The sequence below is a fragment of the Nymphalis io genome, chromosome 2 (genome assembly GCF_905147045.1).
Source record: "Nymphalis io chromosome 2, ilAglIoxx1.1, whole genome shotgun sequence".
In the NCBI taxonomy this organism is placed as follows: Eukaryota; Metazoa; Arthropoda; class Insecta; order Lepidoptera; family Nymphalidae; genus Nymphalis; species Nymphalis io.
In genome coordinates, this window is record NC_065889.1 from 4,074,405 (window position 1) to 4,095,855 (window position 21,451).

The following is a 21,451-nucleotide window of genomic DNA, read 5'->3' on the forward strand; positions in this document are numbered from 1 at the left end:
AGTTCAAATGACAAGTTGTTTAAGAACATAAAAATAAACGCTATTTCGTTTTAATAAAAGATTAAAGGATTATAAAGGAATATTTACAATATTTAAAGTAATCTTCGAACCTTTATAATCAAAACTCAAATGTTCGAGGCTACACGATGACTAATATAAAAAGCACTGGTCGGATCCCGTTAAGGGAAATACTGTTTCACGATTGACCTGTATAGCTCACTTATCATGAAGCCGTGCATAATTACAATAACTAGTTGATTGTATTACAGAATGTTATATTATATATATATTTCTGGGGGACAGATTATAAAATGTAAACAGGACAAATTGTAGTATATAAAATCATAAATCATATACATACAAATATAAAATATTTTTTAATTGTTGTAAGCACATTTTAAGTAGTAGTATAGTTTCTCAATGATATACTATACAACATACGTACGTATATTTGTTTATACCTGTACTTGTTATAAGTTCAATCAAATGATGAAGGTAACATATAAAAACTTGGTGTGATTAAAATTAAGATACTTGTGTTAAAATAAATCAATTTAACCTTCCAGAATCAGAGAAGTGGCAATAAAGATTGTAGGATGTATATTTCAGCAGGAATCGCTTACATTCTTAAATTTATGTCAACATTACTGACCCTTATAAGAATGATGAGTTACGCAAGATTTATGCGACACTAAAGTTAATGTAGAAATGATCGCAGAAGCAATAATAAATATATATTTATTAAATACATCAAAAATGATTCCCTCTTGAAAATTAAATTAACAATTTAAGTACTTTGTAAAAAGGGTGAAGGACTATACAAATTTAATAGCATATTGTTATCTCTCACAACGATACTCCTTCAAAAGTACTCGAGTACTTGATTTGGTATCTTTTGGTATAATACAATCTAAACCAAGAAAGGCAGTTACTATCAAGATCAAAAGAATCGTGTGACGCAACGTCAAAGGGAAATTTTTGTAGAGAAGCGGCTAAGGTCAGATAAACTAAACGAGAATGAATTCAAAATGATGCAAACATTGCTACGGACGGAATGTTTATGAGTAGAACACAACTATATTTATAGTACTACTGTAGAAAATGTTCAATGACCCATTCCTGCGTATATAAATTCATAATATAGAATTTGCTTTTGTTCTCATATATGAGTTAAAGTTAAGAAAGTAAGCGAACATGTTAAAAGATATATATTTATATATATTATTAATTCCAATCAAGCAAAGCTTAAATATTATAAATATTTTGTTCAAAATAAAAATATGTTATTATGACTCAATTCAAACTCATTTTATTCTGGTATAAAATATCAAGAGATTTTCATCGCTACCGAGGCTGGACAGACAAAGAAAACTATTAAAGGCAAACGTTTAAAGTACAGTGTCTCTTTGTTGAAGTGATATGAGCCGTGCTGTTTTGTCTTACTCAGTCTACCCAGCTGAAATTACTAGTAACACCAAGTATTTAAATATTTTGTTCTTCAAATATCTTTATATGCATCATTTGCAATGTTATAGTACTGATCATTATGTATTATTTATTAGGACAATCGATATAAATGCAGTAGCGAGTTGGAAATCCTAGTACATTCACTTTACCAAGGTCATGTGCGTTGGGACGAATATTATTATCCATAATGTCTCTTTGATCTCTATTAAAAACCATTCACCATACACTTATTTCAATAAAATTATTTTAAATTTAAATTTTATTAACTTTTAGAATTATTTTAGTAAGTGTAGCATTCCTGATCGTCTTTCTCCGTAAAGATAAATTAGCTTAACAAAGCTAATTCATAATATCATCTTATGAAGACGCTTTAAAGTATCAGTTTCGTAAGATCGAAACGAGTTTCAAATACACAAGTAAGGAATGTAAGCTGTATGTAAATTGAAGCGCCTTGATGTTTAAGATAAATTCTGAATATATTTTTTTTCATAGCAATTAACAATATAAATGGCAGATAGATAAATAAATGTATTATAAATGCGAAGGTAAATTTTTGTTGGTTACGCCTTTACGTCCTAACTGCTCAACTGATCATCATGACATTTTGCATACACATTGTCAAGGAGACAGAAAATTACATAGGGTACTTAACATCTGGCCCTCACACACAGCCTAAGCCGAGGGCGGACAAAAATACTCCTAACACTACTAATTACAATGATGCAGTTAATGTTTTAGTATCAGATAAATTAAAGAAAATTTCATATTTTATGGTTATTATGATATCCTTTAATAATATACTAAGCTAATTTTCTTAATGTTTGTCATTAGCAATTCTATAGTACAAATATATAATAATGAGCTTATGTTATTATAAGTACTATTTGAACAATTTTTAATTTTTTAATTTATAAAAGATACTTTCTTAATAGTTATTTGTATTCAAGTAATAATTATAGAATAAATTTTAGATTATGTTAGTGTACTCATTTAACAATCTATATTTAAGTAATTTTTAAAATATAATAGAACGAATATTACATAAAGTACATAACACTTGAGGTTTCATTTTCGCCGTCATGCTTCAACATAACATTTGTACAACTGAATTCAAAGAAAATTACCAATTAAAGATAACTAGGAGAAGAAATATTTGTTATATTTTGATAAACACTAATAAACGTTAACAAATATATACATATAAACGTCCCTGGTTATATCATTAATCGTATTAATTTGTCAATATGTAAAATGAAACTAACTAAGAGCATGTTGTTTGACATTCAGATAAATTTATTTCCTGTATAAAATGATTTTACATCAAACTCCAATGTTAAAGATAATGTATGTTATTTTATATAAGTACCAAAAAACACAGTAATGACAATAAGTAGCACTATTAGATATTTTTTTTAATTTTCATTTTAAGTATAATAAATATTAATGTTTATTCTATTTTCAAATTAAACTTCTTTATATAATTCTTAATTCACGAAGAGTAGCTACTGAACGTCGTACATATTCTAGTCAGTAGCGTCCATTTTCCATATATCGAAGACCGACGAAGTGTTTGTAGCATGTGTTGTTACAAACTTTGAAAAAATGATTTCAAAATTATTATCATAACTTATCACAACATGCTTAGTTTTTAACCTTCTGATATGAGTTGTGTGAAATAGGATTACAGATTTGGTGTTCTTTAGAAGTTAAACGAAAAAACGTATTTCATAAACGATTTTTATTGATCGGGTCTCTCCCTTTTCACTAAGCAATCCTATCAAATGAGGCGTAAAATAGAGACAATGGGCAATAATTTACTTGTTATATGCACTATTGCACATTGATTTCCAAACGCTTTTAAGTTGTGTACTAGGGGCAGACCACAGATGCGCTCGTGTATTTCATTACTTATATAAAGATATAACTTTTTATCCTGTTCAAATTAAAATCAATCATAATATATCTAGAATATAACAAAACAAAGTTTCAAAAGACTTTTTTGTTGATTTTTAGTTTAACATATTTTGTGATGAGTCAGTGCGTGGAATAATTATTGTACATAGTTTGTATTTTATTTATTTGATATTTAATCTGAATTATCTATTTTTTTTTTTCATTTAAATCAAACACTAATAGTAAATAAATAAATAAAAAAGTTGTGACCCACAACAATATGACAAATTTTCATGTCTAAAGACTTCTTGTCCCAGATGATTTCTAAGAATTTTGCACGTATACATTATGCGTTTTAATTGGACAACATGATTAAGTATAATTTACATAAACAGGAAAAGTGTCCAGATGGTTCTGGAACGATAACCCTTACTTTGAAAATATAACGTCTACAGCGGACGTGAATATATAAACATAGGACCGTAAATGACATAATGAGGGTGATATACGAGTTTATTATACTTAGTGGACGGGAAACTTGAATCTATATTGAACTTAATTATTGATAACAAAGCATATATATATAATATAATATATTCCTTTATAATAATATATAGGAATAACGTTTTAACATTATTAATAATAGGGCGCAAAATATCAAAAAATATCACGTACACTTGGGTTATAATAAATATTCAATCATATATAAAACATTTATAAGCTAATTAAGTTTAGGTTTGTAAACGATTTTGCCGGAGTTAAAACGTCACGGACATCTCATACCAAAAACATCTGTTTTAATTTTTTCAAATCTCAGAACCGATGGCCATATGTTGTAAAAACATGCTAAACATGTAAAATGAGTAGAAAGGTGAATTGAAATCACCTGCTTAGTATGTAAAGCAACACCTGCATACCGACAGATGGTGGACAAAAAATATACGACCCTCTCTGTCCGGAAACTGGCATATGAGAAGCGAAACTCGTAACCCTGCGAGATTTCAGAATTTGTTGACTTGCTACGAATATAAATTAAAAAATGATTTATTAACAAACAAAATATTATATTTCATCAGAACTGGATTTTTTTTTCCTTAAAATATTGCCTGATTATAGTAATTATTTTAAAGTTTATATATTTACATAATCGAACTCCATAATATGTTTTTAAAACTTTGAATGACCGTTGATATCTTCATGTTTTCCAAAGCGTTGTAAAACGAACTAATTTGCATCTAACAAGGTATTTATCAATTAGATCTTGATGTAATCACGAAAAACATTTTAATAGTTTAAAATTAAATTTAAAGACAAAATATAAATATCGTTTTTAACATACATTAAATAACACTAGCGATGCTTAAACCATAAAGTTGTCAAAGAAAAAAAAAAGGAAGAGCGCAAGTCGCAGAGCTATAGAGTCCGGTTTCCAGCGGGCAGGCCTGGAATGTGACCCACACGGGAGACTCGAATCAGTGACTCACGTGAATTTACTTTTTAAATAACACGATTCAATGACTGTTAGAAAGTCCACTGACTGCGTGGGTGCTTAGAAAAACAGGATTATTTGACGCCTACATCACATTACATATAATTCACTTCCCACATGTGTAAAGCATGTGAGATTATATGAATAAGTATCCTTGCATTGTAAATTATTTTGTTAACAAAACAATCGTTATTACAAGGGACTTCAAGGCTCTGCGCGGAGCCGTAATCAACGCTCCACAAACAACGATTATATATACTAACTCGTAACAATATTTTTTGTTACGAATTCTTAATTACCATATATATAAGTTTTATAAATGGAAACTGTTTTGGTTTATGAATTGTTTTATATTTTTTTTTTTTTTATTGTAATTATTTCACTGTTTGTTTCCTGTACACTAAATAAATAAATATTTTACACTCTTCCGCGTTTACTACTATTAAAATATCCTAAGAAGTATATAATTTCTAAATTGCATTTTAATTTATATGTGAATTCTTAGAGAGATTATTTTTTTTGTTGGCCGACATAGTTATAATAGACTAGACTTTATACAAAGATGACGCAGAGGCTGCGGATTCTTGGAGCGCCAATGAAATAGTGCTCTGGAAGGGTAGTTGAGGAATTCTTGTGAGGTTCCGATTATTAAACCTAAGCATAAATAAATATGTACGACCTTACTTATAGCCGTTGCTTAGCGGCTGTTTAGCACTGATTCCTCATTTTCTGTCATTATTGATTTGACATTCGCAAGAAGACAAGCATTGTTTACCGATTATTTAAAATTATAATAGTGTAGTTATTAATTATAATAATTAGTGTGTTTATTAATTATATATTTTATTGAAAATTTTTATAATTTTTTTTTTTTATTCTCTCCCACAGACAATAATGTTTACATTTTCTTTTTTTATAATATATATATATAATATAAATTTAATATACATAGAACATATTTTTTTATGTTTTTTTATGATTAGTATGATATAATTATATACTAGACTAGACGTGATTAGTGTAAGGTTTTAATTTTGTTAAATAATATTTCACTAGCGAAATAAATATTATTTGTTCTTTATACAAAATATGAACCTTAGCTAACAGATTTTTGTCAACGTACAGTATATATAAAATACTTATTATTTGATTATGTAATTTTGTTGTCTAAAAATGTAAATAAAGGCCTCATTACGATATATGAAAGTGCCCGTAACATATTATTTTTTTAATAAGCTACGATATAGCTATACATCATAAGTTGTAAGCCTTTGTCTGGGACAAATCTTTTGAAACCTTGGTAACTATTGTTTGACAAAACTTGTCTAGTTTCTCTCGCAACAAGTTTCAGCACGTGCAGCATTTAACTGAGCTGGTTCAAAATTCAATTCCTAATATTTATTTTAACCGAAATTATATTTATCGATTTTTTAAAAACATATAAAGAAATGTTTATTTGTATGTTGCTAATGAAGACATTATGGATAAGATTTGATGGACCTTATCTTTGCGTAATTAGTCGTTAGGATGATTAAATAAAGTTATGCTAAGACTATGGATAATACACAATAAAACAGAACTTAGTTCGATCAAGCGAAGTCGCAGGAATGATTCCATATTCTATGTCAACAACAGTAAAACCTTTTTACCTATAAATTAAATTATCTTTAAAAAATGTATAAAGGAAAGCTTTTTTTATTTTAAGACTCAAAAAACTACTAATTTATATTGATTTACATAATTTTAATTTTATTAACCTTATTAATAGTAATTTGGTTTGTTTATTTACAGCTTTTGTTTGATATCGCTAAGAGGAGAAACTTTATATAGTCGATTATGGCGTAACGTATAAAGTTGTGATATTATATAAGTTATGTTTCCGGGTAAAACCTTTGCCTCGAATAAGTTTGTTTTATTGCAGTACAATGCACTCGCTCTGCTACTACAATACTTAATATATATAAATATAAATCGTTTATAATTAAGACAATCTACCGACCTTAATAGAAATATAAACAAACTCAATAGTAACAAATAATCGTTACAAATTATCCATGGGCATATATTCCAACATTACACTTAAATAAAACAAAACACAGCTTAAATAACATTGCAACATTCACTCACTTTCACAAAGTCACTTTTACTTAAAATGACATTTTAAAACGTATTGAATGTTTGATCGTAAAGTATTTTCGCGGTACGAACTACAAATGCGCGCGACGAGTACACTACTCGAAGTCAACTAGAAACTTTGTTGACAAGCGCTCCCGCTGCCATGTTTGAAAACCTTCGGCTGTCTTCGGCTAACGTCGACTATGTTCGGAGTATCACACCACTCTTTCTCAGAACAAAAAGCTCGCGAGTCCCGACTCGCGATTAGAGTAGACAAACTTGTAGAGACACGATCGCATAATATAAACGTTTTATATATTCATTTGATGATTTAAATCTGAATCATGTGTTTTAAAGCAAATTAAAAAATATTTGTTTATTATCCATGAATTCAACACTCAATATTAAAAGTTATATTTTTAATAAGTTATTTTATAAATATATTTTTTATATCTTTCGTATGACTTATAATTAATAATATATATTTATAGGTGATCTCATTCATCATTAACGTATGTATTTTTTGTATGCTCATATAAATAGACAAAAAATACTACAACTTACCATAACCTAAATTTAGTAGAAACAAAAAAAAATCGACAAAGAAAAAAAAATCATTAAATAATTACATCTATTGAGTAAATTACTAACATGAAATCATTTTATGATACGCCACGAAAAATTATTTAGAATAACAATCGCAATAATATGCAATAACAATATTTTTTATTCAAGTAACGGATGTGCTTTTACTAGATATCAGGGAACTGATTCCAGCAAAATATTCCATTTGTTTATTGTAAAAATAAATATGTTAATGTTACTCAATATTAATTGTAACCACACGTTATTAATTACTCTAGAAGTGCAGGCGATAATTCACTAATTTGTTATTAACATGTATACAAATTATACACCTTTAAATACCATATCGATGAATAAACCAAATCATTAAGTAACTGAATATTTAAGTATGTCGAATTGCTTAAACTTCTTTATTAAGTGCTTAAGTAACCTTAAATTAAAATTTTAAAAGTTCTGACGTAAATTACACAACTGTATAAGCTATGATTACTTCGTTCATTATTAAAATTAATGCAAGAGTTAACCTTTACGGAGTACATCCTATATTACAGTTAGAACAGAATGGAGGTCGCTGGCAGATCTTCACAGCCTGAAGGCATACCATGTTTTAAAACGTAAACAAAGCAAATTTATCCCTTATACCCAAAAGAATAAGAGTCAGTCCTATATCATAAGTACATTGAATAAATCACGATACAAAGTCTCGGCATTACAAGGCGGATTGGTCGTGAACTTACAAAACTGGTTATGGTATTGTTCTGAACTTCGATTGAATAAGTAGAGGGCTTTATTATTAAACATTGTACTTTTCTTTACATTACCTATTTTACGAATCATATTAAATCACAAACAAAAGCATATTAGTCTAGTAAGGACAATTTTTAAATTGTTACCGTAATCCTTACTACTCACTTTTATTTACAATATTATAAATGCGAAAGTGAGTTTGTTTGTTTGTTACCCTTTCACTTCTTAACTACTCACCCGATTATCGTGAACGTTGTTAGGGGCACAGAAAAGGACACAACCTAACACATGCCTCCGTCTTTGAACTAGAATACAATACATTTACTAAAAGCTGTAGTTTTTTCATTTAAATATTATACGTATTCTATATTCCGTAATGTAAATATTAAATATAAAAACTTGTATATTTATATATTAGGTATATTAAATATATGAATAACTAAATAATAAAACATAATTATAATGTAGTAATTAAGAATAATTATATATTATGTGAAAAGACACAGAGCGACCTCTTGTGGCAAGTAGTAGAACTGGAGTGAACTACCATGTAGTTAACTTTACCATTAGACAGAGGGCACTGTTTACTGAGAGCCGTTACATTATCATTAAAACTTTTTATTTTTCAATGATTCACTATTTTTAATTTGAATTAGAGAATAATTAAGAATAAACTATACAACATTGTTTTCGTTACTAACAAAAAACATGGAATAAAATTAATTAAATACTAAATTTTACAAAATAACTAATTTTGTCGCTAATATATTTAATATATAGAAATATACCTAATTACTATTATAAAAAATATAATTTACGTGTTGTTAAATAGAACTATCATTTCCTGATCACGGCATACATTTTACAAACGATAACATATTGTTGCCTACGCTAATTTGCCTTCCGTCTTTTAAACATTCAATACAAACAGAACACTATACGATATTTCTATTAACTTTTAAGTACTTAGAACCCATGACTCATACTTAAAGTAAAAATATCAGCGGTGATGATAAATTATCGCATGAAAGTTAAACTGATAGCATAAAATGTTACGTAAGAAGTTTAAAAATTATGAATGGCAAAAAGTGTCGTTAGTCAGCTCGGTGGGGAATGATTGCCAAGAACGTGTCAGAATATTATCGATATAAATAGACTTCCGAGAGTGCAATGTACGGGATAATTCAAGCCGGCCACCTTAAGTACATACACATGAGCGAACTTTCCACTCTTTGTCATGAAAACTCTGTACAAAGAGCGAACTCTATAAATATTAACCGCGTTATCAAAATTTAGGACAAATACTAGGTCGCGAATAAGAATGTCTTTTTTTATTATTGGTGCCGATTCTGTCGTAGACAATTTCTAGACTAAACTAATTTGTCGGAACTAAAAATATTGTTACTCATTCATGTCTGGGTTTCAAAAGAATAGAAAAGAATAAAGTTTGCCTGTTAAATTTGTTTCTTTTGTAATGGTGCACAGAATGAGCGCTATATTCGACATTTTTATCCATGTTAAGGCAAACAAAAATGTTATTTTCAAAGACAATTAACGACAAGTACATTTACATTGAGAAATTAACATAAAAATAACGGTTTAGTGCATCCTTTATTGATATACACCTACAATTAAACTAATTGTTATAACAAACATTCCCAGATGCGATATTGATAATTTGATGCTAATCGACGTTGTGCAGCCTGTAGCGTAATTAAACACATTGGTGAAGTCATCAATGATCTCATGTCATCACAAACGAACCGAACACTAGCATTAATAGTCATTATACATGTATGTTTGCTAATTAAGAAGTACCGAGTACTGTATATAAATATTTACAACTATTTATATGCTATATCATCTATTGTGATTTCTTTTTGTTAAAAGCTTTTAAATCAATGAGTCGCCTTATTAAAAGTAATCATCTTCGCTTAAATGATATTGGCAATGTAAGATGAACTATTTCTTACACCACCAATGCTTAGCCAACTAAGGGATCTAAAATGTTAAGTCCCATGTTCCTTTATTTACGCCGGCTCACTAATTCTTCGTTAAATTGGAACACAGCAATGCAAAGTATTTCCGTTTCGCGTAAGAATAATCACTGCGTTATTTTAACTATAATTGTTATTATTTGTTTGTATATTTAACGCTTTGTTAATGCCCCGTGTTTATATTTTTGTTTATTGTTTAAAATCGAAGTTGAAATAAGCAGATCGTTTTGATTGGCTAACTTTAGCAAACGCCTTCTCTATTTGTTTGAATGCTATTCTGTTAAAATGTTTTAAACAACGTCCATTGTGATACATATTACACGTGTTTAATCCGAAAAATTAGGATTACAGATTTTAATGTATAACACAAATATTTTCAATGGACAATGCTATTTGATTAAAATATTATCACGTAAAATATTTCCTGCTCCTCAAAATTTCATTCACCCTTCGTACTACAATAGGAAAACACAATGCCCCTCAACCTACTCAACTTCCGTCCGTGGGGATGCTGTACACAATGCAGTCAGCGAGATCACATTCCAACGGAAAAGTTTAGAGGCGATAAGATACGACGATAAAGCTGAGATTTCAAAAGATGACGTTTAACTTTGATTTATTCATATTTTAAGAGAAGTATCTACTTGTCTTTATGTACATACTAACTCTTACTGGTATTACCCGTCATTTGTTTTTGCTGCATTTCGTCTTCCACATATTAATAATAATATATAATATAAACTAAAAAATATTTTAAATATTAATCTGAATACAATTATTAAATAAAAATAATTAGTTACAAATAATTGTTTGCAAACGTTAACATTTAAAACCATTTTAACTTTAGATTAATTTTAATAAATATTCATATATATATATATATATGAATATTATATATTTAAGACGTAAAATAATTGAAACCAATTACTAACGTAAAAGTTAATAAAAGTAACTTTGGTTTGTATTATATTACAGCATGGAACGGAAGCATCTAGTGGAACCGAAAAGGGTAGTAGTTCGTTTGTACGGGAAGCGGATGCGAGCGGTGACGGTGGCAAACGCACAGGTGTGTAGGACACATACTGAATAAACTTAACCGTGATACAGACGTAAACAATCAACTTTTGAAAACGTGCAGGGAATTGTTATAATTATCGTGTCGCCTCATTTTAACCCGGAAACCATTTCAGATATATTTTTTTAAACAAAAAACATCTTAACACAAAAAAAAAACATATTTTAAAATTTCAACAATAAAACTTTTTACGAAAAAATGCGTAATAAGCAGGTATGATTTATCTTTTCCATTATTTGTTTAAGTCATGATCAAAGTTCTTATTTCTTTATGGAATATGTATGTTAATATATCAAAATTAAATTCAGCGACGATATTGCTTTATTGGCAATGCCACGATTGTTTAGGTATTCCATAACACACTGTCGAGAGGTATTATGTATCCGGCGATATATGACTCACTCGTTGAAGATATTACGTACTTTATCAATGTCAAGATCAAATCAAGAATCATATACTTTGTGCAAGTTGTCATTTTTGTATTTAAAATAACTACTACTCAAAAGAAATAAGTAATGAATATCTATGTAAATACATAAAGGAGGTATACAGGATATATACACACTGGTCGTTTCTAACGTACAAGCTGCTCCGCTACTTTCACCCACGGTTAACGTTTCTGTTCCGCCCCCGTGAGCCCTTGCATGATGATAACTAGCCTAACCTTCCTCAAGGATTAGGCAAATTCGACTGGTAGTTCCAGAGTTTATTAAGTATTTTTATTGTTAGGATTGTACAGACGAAGAAACTGTTGCGGTGTCTTTCGAGTAATCTTTGTGTCATGAGTATTCAAACTTTCTGAATAAGTTAGTTTAAATTACTCGTGGTGATCAGGTGATCGTACGATCACCCAGAACGCGAAATTAATTTTATTAACAAAGCCAAAATAAAGTTTCAATTGTATTACATTTTCATTGTATTTTTTATGTCTAATCATCGATAAAAAATGCGTGTTTAATTCTTAGTAAGAGCGCATTATCATAATTTGTTACTTGCAAGCGATCTCGAAACTGACGTCACTAATGTATTCACTCTGGTTAAGGATATATGAATTACACATTTCTATCCTCCTAGCATTATAATAAATTATGGTTTATCATAATATTATACTAGCTATTATAATGGGTTTCAATGCAAAGGGTACATATTATTTCAATTTCGATATTTACATGTATCCTTTAAATGTTACAATTATTATAGTCAATGTCGCTTATTCTTTCTAGACACTTCAAGTTCGTGTGGTCGACTTCGTGTTTCGAATTTGTGCTTCCAGAATAGCTCTACTGAACGCTAGCAAAAACTTCTTATTGTCAATCTCAATTAATTTGACATTAGACATAACAATGTAATTTGTGTACAGTGGACATAATGAAGTGTTAAAGACAATTTTAACCATCACAATGCCGATTTATCTGTATTAGAGAAAATGACCAATTAAATACACGCATACTTCAAAGACGCGTGATGTTATGTGCCTGTCAACTTCATGAATGACATTTGAAATTATAACAATCACAATTATTAAGTTAATTAATTTGACGTGATAAACGTCTAGTACGTTTAGGATAAATATAACTTTCCTAATAACTCTTTAATTAATCACAATAATATATTGTAAATACAACAATTTATCATGTTGCGTATTTAATTTTTATTTTGATTAATTAGTTTTGTAGAATAGCATCTGTTAATTTAGTTTTACATTAATAAATATACGTACCGTCGATTTCATCTTGCGAAGTATCAAAGTCGGCGAGAGTGATGTTGGACAAATCTTCAACATACACTTGCGGCTGTCTATTTAGCGTGTGGCGACCACCGAGGGAGTGGTAGCAACTCTCCTCATCGTCCGCTGCTTCCTCCGTCGAGGAACCTTTCAGGCACGAGTGGAAACTCCGAGAGAGTCGTCGCTCCGTGCTCATTCTAATTCATGTCCCAATTAACTAACAGTGTTAACTCCACTAACAACAGACGTGTCAAAACGTGTCAACCAATACAAAACTTCACCACACTTTATTCACTTTAAACCTTTCACTTTGATTGTCACTTTAGCTTAAACACTAATTCATTGATTTTTTTTTCACTATCGTAATTTCATCAAGGTAAATATTGCCATTGGATATATAATGTTATTTTAAGTATGAAGTACTTCATATGATTTATCGCATCACGTGACGTACTCGTCTATCTTATCGAAGAATCTGAGATTGCAAAGTAATAATTGATATTAAAAAGTTGTGTGCGTATTGAATAAATAAACAAAGGTATAATGATTTATATGATACAGTAGCGATTTCGGTTTTGTAAACAAGTCACCGTTACTTTTTGCTATTTCGCCGATTCATTCGTTGCCGCCGGTGGCAAAAAAAACTCTGTTAATGATTACAAGATCCTGGATAACCAAAAACACGAGAGCACAACTCGTTAAACACGTTAGCGCAAAGCCTCGTATGACGCCTGGAGATATGACAGCGTCGGTTCAATGCACTCCCGAAGAATGGGGTCTACCAATGTGACATTCGACTAATGAATGGCACTCGAACAAAAGAAAACATCTTTGTAAGGAACCGGGTACATACTCACGTGTACCTGCCATTTGAAACGAATGTTTAAATCTCTCACTTTAGTCTAGCGACATGTATGAAATAACGCTCGATAGATTAAAAAAGCCTAAACGTGTTTGTAATTAATAGTCAATAATCACAAACAACAACCATTATCCAAATTCATTATCGATCAAATATATTTCAACAACCGCAAATATAAGCACTTTTTTTCATTTTGTACAATGAAAAAAAAAGTGCTTATATTTGGAAAAAAGGACTTGTTACTAATAACTAACTGTTCACTGGTGGTAGGGCTTTGTGCAAGCTCGTCTGGGTAGGTACCACCCACTCATCAGATATTCTACCGCAAAACAGCAATACTTGATATTGTTGTGTTCCGGTTTGAAGGGTGAGTGAGCCAGTGTAATTACAGGCACAAGGGACATAAAATCTTAGTTCCCAAGGTTGGTGGCGCATTGGCTATAAGCGATGGTTGACATTTCTTACAATGCCAATGTCTAAGGGCGTTTGGTGACCACTTACCATCAGGTGGCCCATATGCTCGTCCACCTTCCTATTCTATAAAAAAAAAAAAAAAAAAATAATAATTAATATTTATAAATAACTATAAAAAATTTCATTGATTAAACAACTTTAGAATGTTTTATTTCTAATTCCTAACATACTAGTATATGAGAATAAATTATAACAGTAATTAGTGCCGACAGATCAATATTGGACACGCTTAAAATTTGAAGTGAGCTGTATTGTGTTATTACATTACGAAGTATATAATTATTTTAAGTTGCAACATTTCACTAATTAATAAACGACAATGTATCTTCAGTATGATTGATTGAAAACGTCACTATAATGAAGGAAGAGGAAAAGTGTTGTTTTGTATAGTTACATTTACGTGAGCTTCGTTTGTTGACAAAAAAAGTGAAATCTCAAACATGCTATTGTTTAATGGAAAGTTCAGCGTGAGAGAATCTCCGAGACGGAGGCTCGTCAGGAGAAAATCGCGGAAGCTGTAAAGTTTTATTTGGTGTGAATGTTTTAGTATTCAGTAACTTATACGACCTATTGAAAATAAGTTTATACGAAATGCGTTTTTACCAGTGTCCTATTAGATCTTACTCAAGAACAATGTGGAATAAATAGACCAGAATTAATCAAATTGTGTTATTTTCATAGTGAAACCATTGGTGGATTCACGTGTAAAATTACACATTTTCGAAATACGTATCACTATAATTAATTCTTCGCTTCTGTTATAAAAAAATTATATACATTTATCTCGTAAAATGTTAACCGGTTAAATCTGATGGATACAGTTATAGTAACGCATAAGGCCAGGCTTGGCAGATAGCCAGCATTTTCCGCCACGAGACTGATGTTTTCTCAAGATAAGCCAAGGCTCCCAGTGGGACCAACACAGTGGCGCGATAGCTCCAAGGAATTATTTGCACGCAAGATTTCAATTACATAATATTAAATTATTTACTCGCGTTAATGTATCATTCTTACTCATATCAAGTGACCTTGTCTTGAAATCATGATAAGTATATTGATCGCCTTAACTCCCTAAACCGCTAATGTAGGTCACAATCATGACTATCAAATTAAATTCGTTTTATAAGTTAATTTTATACATAGCAGTCGTTTTACTATTTTTCAAGTATATACCGTATATTGGAAATGTAATCCAACTTCATAAACATTAATGTTATTTAACTTAATTAAAATGTTTAAGACTTCTTTACCCCCTTACAGTTAACTAACAGTGTTAAGCCGCTTGAAAGCTTTTGTATCAAGTAGTGTCATTAAATAGGCTGTCGAGGCAAATAAACGCATCCGCCAGTGACAGGCGTTGACATAAACTAATGACGTGGCAGGTATAAATCATGTTCATGAAAGACTCGAGCGACCATCTTCGAAGGAAACCGTCGATTTGCAACGGATATGACCATTGGGACTAGTACAGACTGGACAGATAAATCGAGTTAAAGACTCATTAGACAGGTTAAACTGGATCTTGTGATGGAATTAAAGGTAATGTGTAAAACAAGCCAGTGGTGCTCTTCTAACATTCTCGCCTATAAACGAAATCGAATATTCGATATTTGAAATCCTACAATAAAAAAAAAAAAACATTTTTAGTCCGCCAGTTATTTGATTATTAATATGTTAAATAAATATTATGTACATGTATTCATTCTACATTATTTACTATAAAACGTATAATCAAAAGTGAATATCGATTATCAAATCGATGTATATACATTATCGTGTCAAAAAAATAATTCGTAACATTTCGTATATAAATTAGTAGTTTAGTTTTTAAGGTAATATAAGCATTAGTGCTCAATACTATTTAAGAATCTTACTCAATAATAATTAAGAATGAAACTATGTTGCATATTGAAAAAAACTTATTTATAACTATTTGTCATCGAAGGATATAAACACCGTTTGTATTATTCCGAACATGCTGTTTATCCACACAGAGAACATATTTACTGAAATAGCACGACATCAAAATAAACCTACACATAAAAACTATTAGGAAACAACAAATAATCCATCACAAACTTCACTTAAGTAAATTTTGAATAATACACTATATTGTAACTGATATTGAAATTGCAAATAAAAATTAGGTCATCTTTGTGTTCGTAGTACGTACGATAAAATATAAAGAATGGAAAGCCGCGTGACTGCCTCCATTCAAAGACATTAACACACTGAAGCGAGTTACAAGACGCGAAGCGCACGCGCACGTTCGCTCCGCGCCGCCTATGTCCGTTTATTTACTATTCACAGTTTAAAATTCGAACGTGCTCCAATAATCCTCACCGCACAGATGAGCCAGCAGTAGAACAGTGATTAGCGAATAAAAACTAATTTACACAACTAGATTTGTAGACAATTTATAACTGTATGTAATATAAACTATATCATGTAGTTATAATATGGTTATGTCAATACAGCAAACAAAGAAAATATTGAATATTTTATATAAATATTCTTTACGTATTTTAAAACTATTTTTAGAAATATTTTCATTACGAAAAAGTTAAAAACAAAATATTAAATAAAATAAAACAATATAAGCCCAAGGTAGACGACGATCGAGTAATACGAGCTGGTTAAGTCAGATTATTTTCAATGCAATAAGAACACTTTCAGCATCGATCATATTTCATAGTTAAAGTATATCGAAAATTGAATCGAATTTATAAATTTTTTAAATAGTACAAGAAGTAAATGTATGTTTATTAATGCGCACATGACGCGTAAGCCCTGAATGAATTTCATTTAGCTCAGCTTAATGACGTGGTAATACTATCTGTAAGTAGGTAATCTGTTTGTAGGGTAAGCCGTAAGTTATATACCACCACCCGCAAAACAATAATGTTTCCTAAAGTTGTATTCTAAAAAAGCGAGCGTGGTAGTGTAATTACAAGAGGCTTATAAGGGTAATATAATGACTTACTAATGTCTCTTATTTGGATACAAGTGTTACTTGTCATTAGGTAGTACATGAATACCCTTTTCTTTATAAAAAGTAGAATGAAATAAGCAACCCGTCGCAAATAAAACTTGTTTCTTTATAACAATATATTCGAAGTGCAAACCATAAGACTGTATGCGAAGATAGGTAATCATTATATAAGAGAAAGTGATCATTCGTCGTTCGCCGCAGTCAATGCGATTCAGAAACCTGTTAAAGAAGAACTTTTACTCTCCAATGTTGAAATCGAGCAAGCAAACGAAGGAACAACGAACTCCAGAGGGTTGTCTTAGCTCGTAGTACACTTGTGTAATTATTTTAAGCCCGCTAGACGGGCCGAGCAAACAGTACGACTGGAATGTCGACCGCGTGCTCGGAGTCCTGCGTATGTACAACTAGAGTTGAGCTATTACAGTTCCTTCTCGTATATAAATATTTTTTACAAAAATACATTTTTAAAAAATATTTTTAATTAGCTTATGAATTTTTTTCATAAGGGAACTAAATTTTCAATTGATTTTTTTTGTCTCTATGAAAAAGGTATGTTATCCAATACGCAAAATTGTAAGCAAACATGTTTTATCATTTCATCTTTTCAATTAATAACATTAATACCTTAAGTGAATTCATTAATATTGGGTTAACCATGTATACCTCTAAATTAGATTATAAAACGAAACTGTTGTGCTTAAGTCTCATTCAGTAGTTACAAAATGTAAATATGCTTAATTTTTTTATCAAATTCATATCTATTCTTGGTATTTAAGCACTTACTTCTTATAATTAAACAAAATAATAAATAAAATGATAAAAATAACGAAGGACGACCTTGAGTGTGCACATCGTCTTAATGTTTCTTAATTGCTACGGTTACTTGATCATAGCCATGGGAGAACGTAATGTACAAAATTAATAATTAACCACTTCTCGTACATTTTGAATCATGACGCGACTTTAGTGTAATATATTACTTTAATTAAATTAATAAATATTGTATACGGTAACAGCCTGTTAATGTCCCACTGCTGGGCTAATGGCTCCTCTCCCTTTTTGAGGAGAAGGTTTGGAGCTTATTCCACCATGCTGCTCCAATACGGCTTGGTAGAATACACATGTGGCAGAATTTCAATGAAATAAGACACATTCAGGTTTCCTCATGATGTTTTCCTTCGCCGTCAAACACGAGATGAATTATAAACACAAATTAAGCACATGAAAATTCAGTGGCACTTGACAGCACTTGAATCCACGATCATCGGTTAAGAGTCACGCGTTCTAACCACTAGGCCATCTCGGCTTATAAATATTGTATAAAGAGCTGATTTCTTAGAGAAATTCAATAAAAATAGATATATATATTTTTTTTCGTTTTTTAGGAAGTATCACATATACATGGGAATAATGCCAATACTTATGTTATTTATTTGTATTATTTTTAACCTTTTCATAAAAAGGAGGAGGTTCTCAAAACAGTTGTATATTTTTATATATGTTTGTTACTTTATATATATATACCTGTAACCGATTTGGATTTTTTTTTCTATTTGGGAGGGTGACCTCCTATTGAAATCTGAAAATAAGTACCACCCCTAAGGGTTAATAAATTGGTATCAAATTATTTATGCGCTCGAATTTTTATGAATTTTAATTTTTTTAGGCAGATTATTATTCAACACATCATAAGCCGCAACAAATAAATGATCGTGTAAGAACTAGCATTCGGAAAACTATTTCAGTGTTTATCACTTTACTTAAATAATCAAGGATCGCATCATAAATTTTAAAAAGATCCATCTAAATTTAATACCTATTACTAGAGTTTGAGATTATATCATTAGGTATTGTATAATTGAGTCACAATCACTGATTGCAGTTTGGTTTATGTTATGAATTCTGCGTAGGAGCTGCTAAGGCGGGCGGTGGGCGAGTGATCTTGGAGAGTTGGCACGTCGCTGTTTTGCGCAATCTGCAGTACACTGCCCTTCTATATTGATAACTGGACGATTGCCTATGTCTACATAAATTTGGAATTCATATTTTAGATTTATCTTATAATTATTGCAATTATACCGTAACCTCAAGAAATTACCACGTAAATATAATTTTTTATACTGCTTTATTAATGAAATAAAACATTAATTATTTATGTTTTATTTCATTATTTTTATATTTTTCGCTCATTAAACGACGAATATTGCTTATCTCAAAATATAATTTCATAATAATTTGTTTCTAAAAACGTTGAATACAAAAACAAAGGCCGTTCGTATAGCCTTGATCTAATGACGTACGAAAGCGATGGTGAAAACATAAGTACCCTCTGTTGCTTCATTTGCTGTTGGTCTGTTTATTCATTGTTTCGATTTATTAATAATAACAATACACCATGCACCTTAAATAAATACAGCGGCGTGAGTAACAATACCATTAAATAATATTAATTTTGTTGATTAAAAAAATCCTAATTTTCTTGCACAAATAAAAGTAAAAACTTTGCAATTAAAAGTTACTTTTGCAGTTGATGTTTTTTAACTTAAATTAAAATTTATTCTATCTTAAACTATTTGTGGCTTGTGGTAACAAAGTTTAATCGTTTTTTATATTAAATATGGATACGACCTTCTAAGCTACTCGCTACTCAAATGAGACAGCTTACTTATCTTTAGAAAAGAATACTATGTTTATTACATTTTTATTCTTTGGTTTTGGTTTGATCGGTCCCATATTATTTGATATGGAACCGACCAAAAGCTATAATATATTCAATAAAAAAGAATCATTAAAATGAGGAGAATATCGGGAAACAAATACAAATAAGCCTACATATAACCTTCTATTTAGAGAAAAATATAAATCACAAAATAAAAACCAGTAAAAACATCAATTAGGTACTTACATAATCGCAGTATGTTTCTCTAAATACTTAACTTTTATTAATTTTGACCAATGATTATGCAATGTGAACAATATGGCTTTCAGATTTGCGCAACCGAAGCTGCAACAGGCCCGTCACTAATTTTATTACCAATATAATATATTTTTAATACTATCACAGTTATATCGTTAGTCTAATGATTATAACGTAATATTCAATCATTATAATGAATAAGTCCGTTCACCAGCTATAACGGTAGAAGTAGCTCATCATAACGGGGTAAAATAATCAATAGCATAATTTCGTTTTATTCAATTACAAGCTGTATTGGCTTCTTCTAGGAAAGGTTCGGAAAATAATAATACAATAAAATGAATATTTTAAGTGTTGGGGTGCATTTTCATCATTTTAGTTTATACTAAGATAATATTTAATTTATTTTAAATTTATGAAATTCATATTCACAATCATATTTTACAAGGTTAAAATACTACGAGTATTTTCGTCACGCAAGATAAGGTTACAGATTAGGTATCTATCACAAAATCTCAAGGAAGCCGAGCCACGTATGAAAAATTAAAATTTACAAGTGGTTGCGCAAACACAGGTGCATTTTCTATTCTCTCACTCTCATAGTCCGATAATACGCCAAATGAGGGTTTGCGACTTTACGTGCTTTCCGAGGTACGGATACATATAAACACGGCTTATCTTAAAAAAATCCGGGTTGATGAAAGGAATTTCTGAACAAAATAAATCAAATATTTTGTATTGACCAGATCTAGGATTTAAAAAAATAGCATCGGCTAAGGGCCATTATTTTATAATATTTAAAAAAATAGTCTATTTAAAATAGGCTATTTAAAAAAATAGTCTTGGAACTTGGGGATTTTCCAAAGAGCGTATACAGTGTGTTTGACTTTTATTAATTATTTCAATTATATGCCGATCGCATAGAGTCCGTGGACTTAAAACATATAATACCTAACTGTGTATAATATTACAGCAATTACATACAGCGCTCGTTAATGAAACCGATAGTACTTGCTCGATTATTTAAATAAATTCATTTTATTTGATATAATACTGTAAAAATTCGCCTATAATAGTATTGTGATATATTTGTTTAGCATTTAATGCAAATA

General features: G+C 30.1%; 1 protein-coding gene across 10 annotated transcripts in view; it reads right to left on the reverse strand.

The window, feature by feature from the left end:
• Positions 1-21,451, reverse strand: part of LOC126774017 (ras GTPase-activating protein raskol) — a 139,013-nt gene that overhangs the window by 22,983 nt on the left and 94,579 nt on the right. For 2 of the 10 annotated variants that reach the window (XM_050495345.1, XM_050495373.1), the window contains exon 2: positions 13,089-13,569. The exons of 6 other annotated variants lie outside the window; for them this stretch is intronic. In XM_050495345.1, coding sequence (XP_050351302.1) covers positions 13,089-13,290 — 202 coding nt within the window. In that variant the 5' untranslated portion in view covers positions 13,291-13,569. Of the gene's footprint in view, positions 1-13,088; positions 13,570-16,386; positions 16,636-21,451 lie in introns of those variants that run through there. 2 more of the 10 variants (XM_050495355.1, XM_050495364.1) reach the window with 2 other exon arrangements.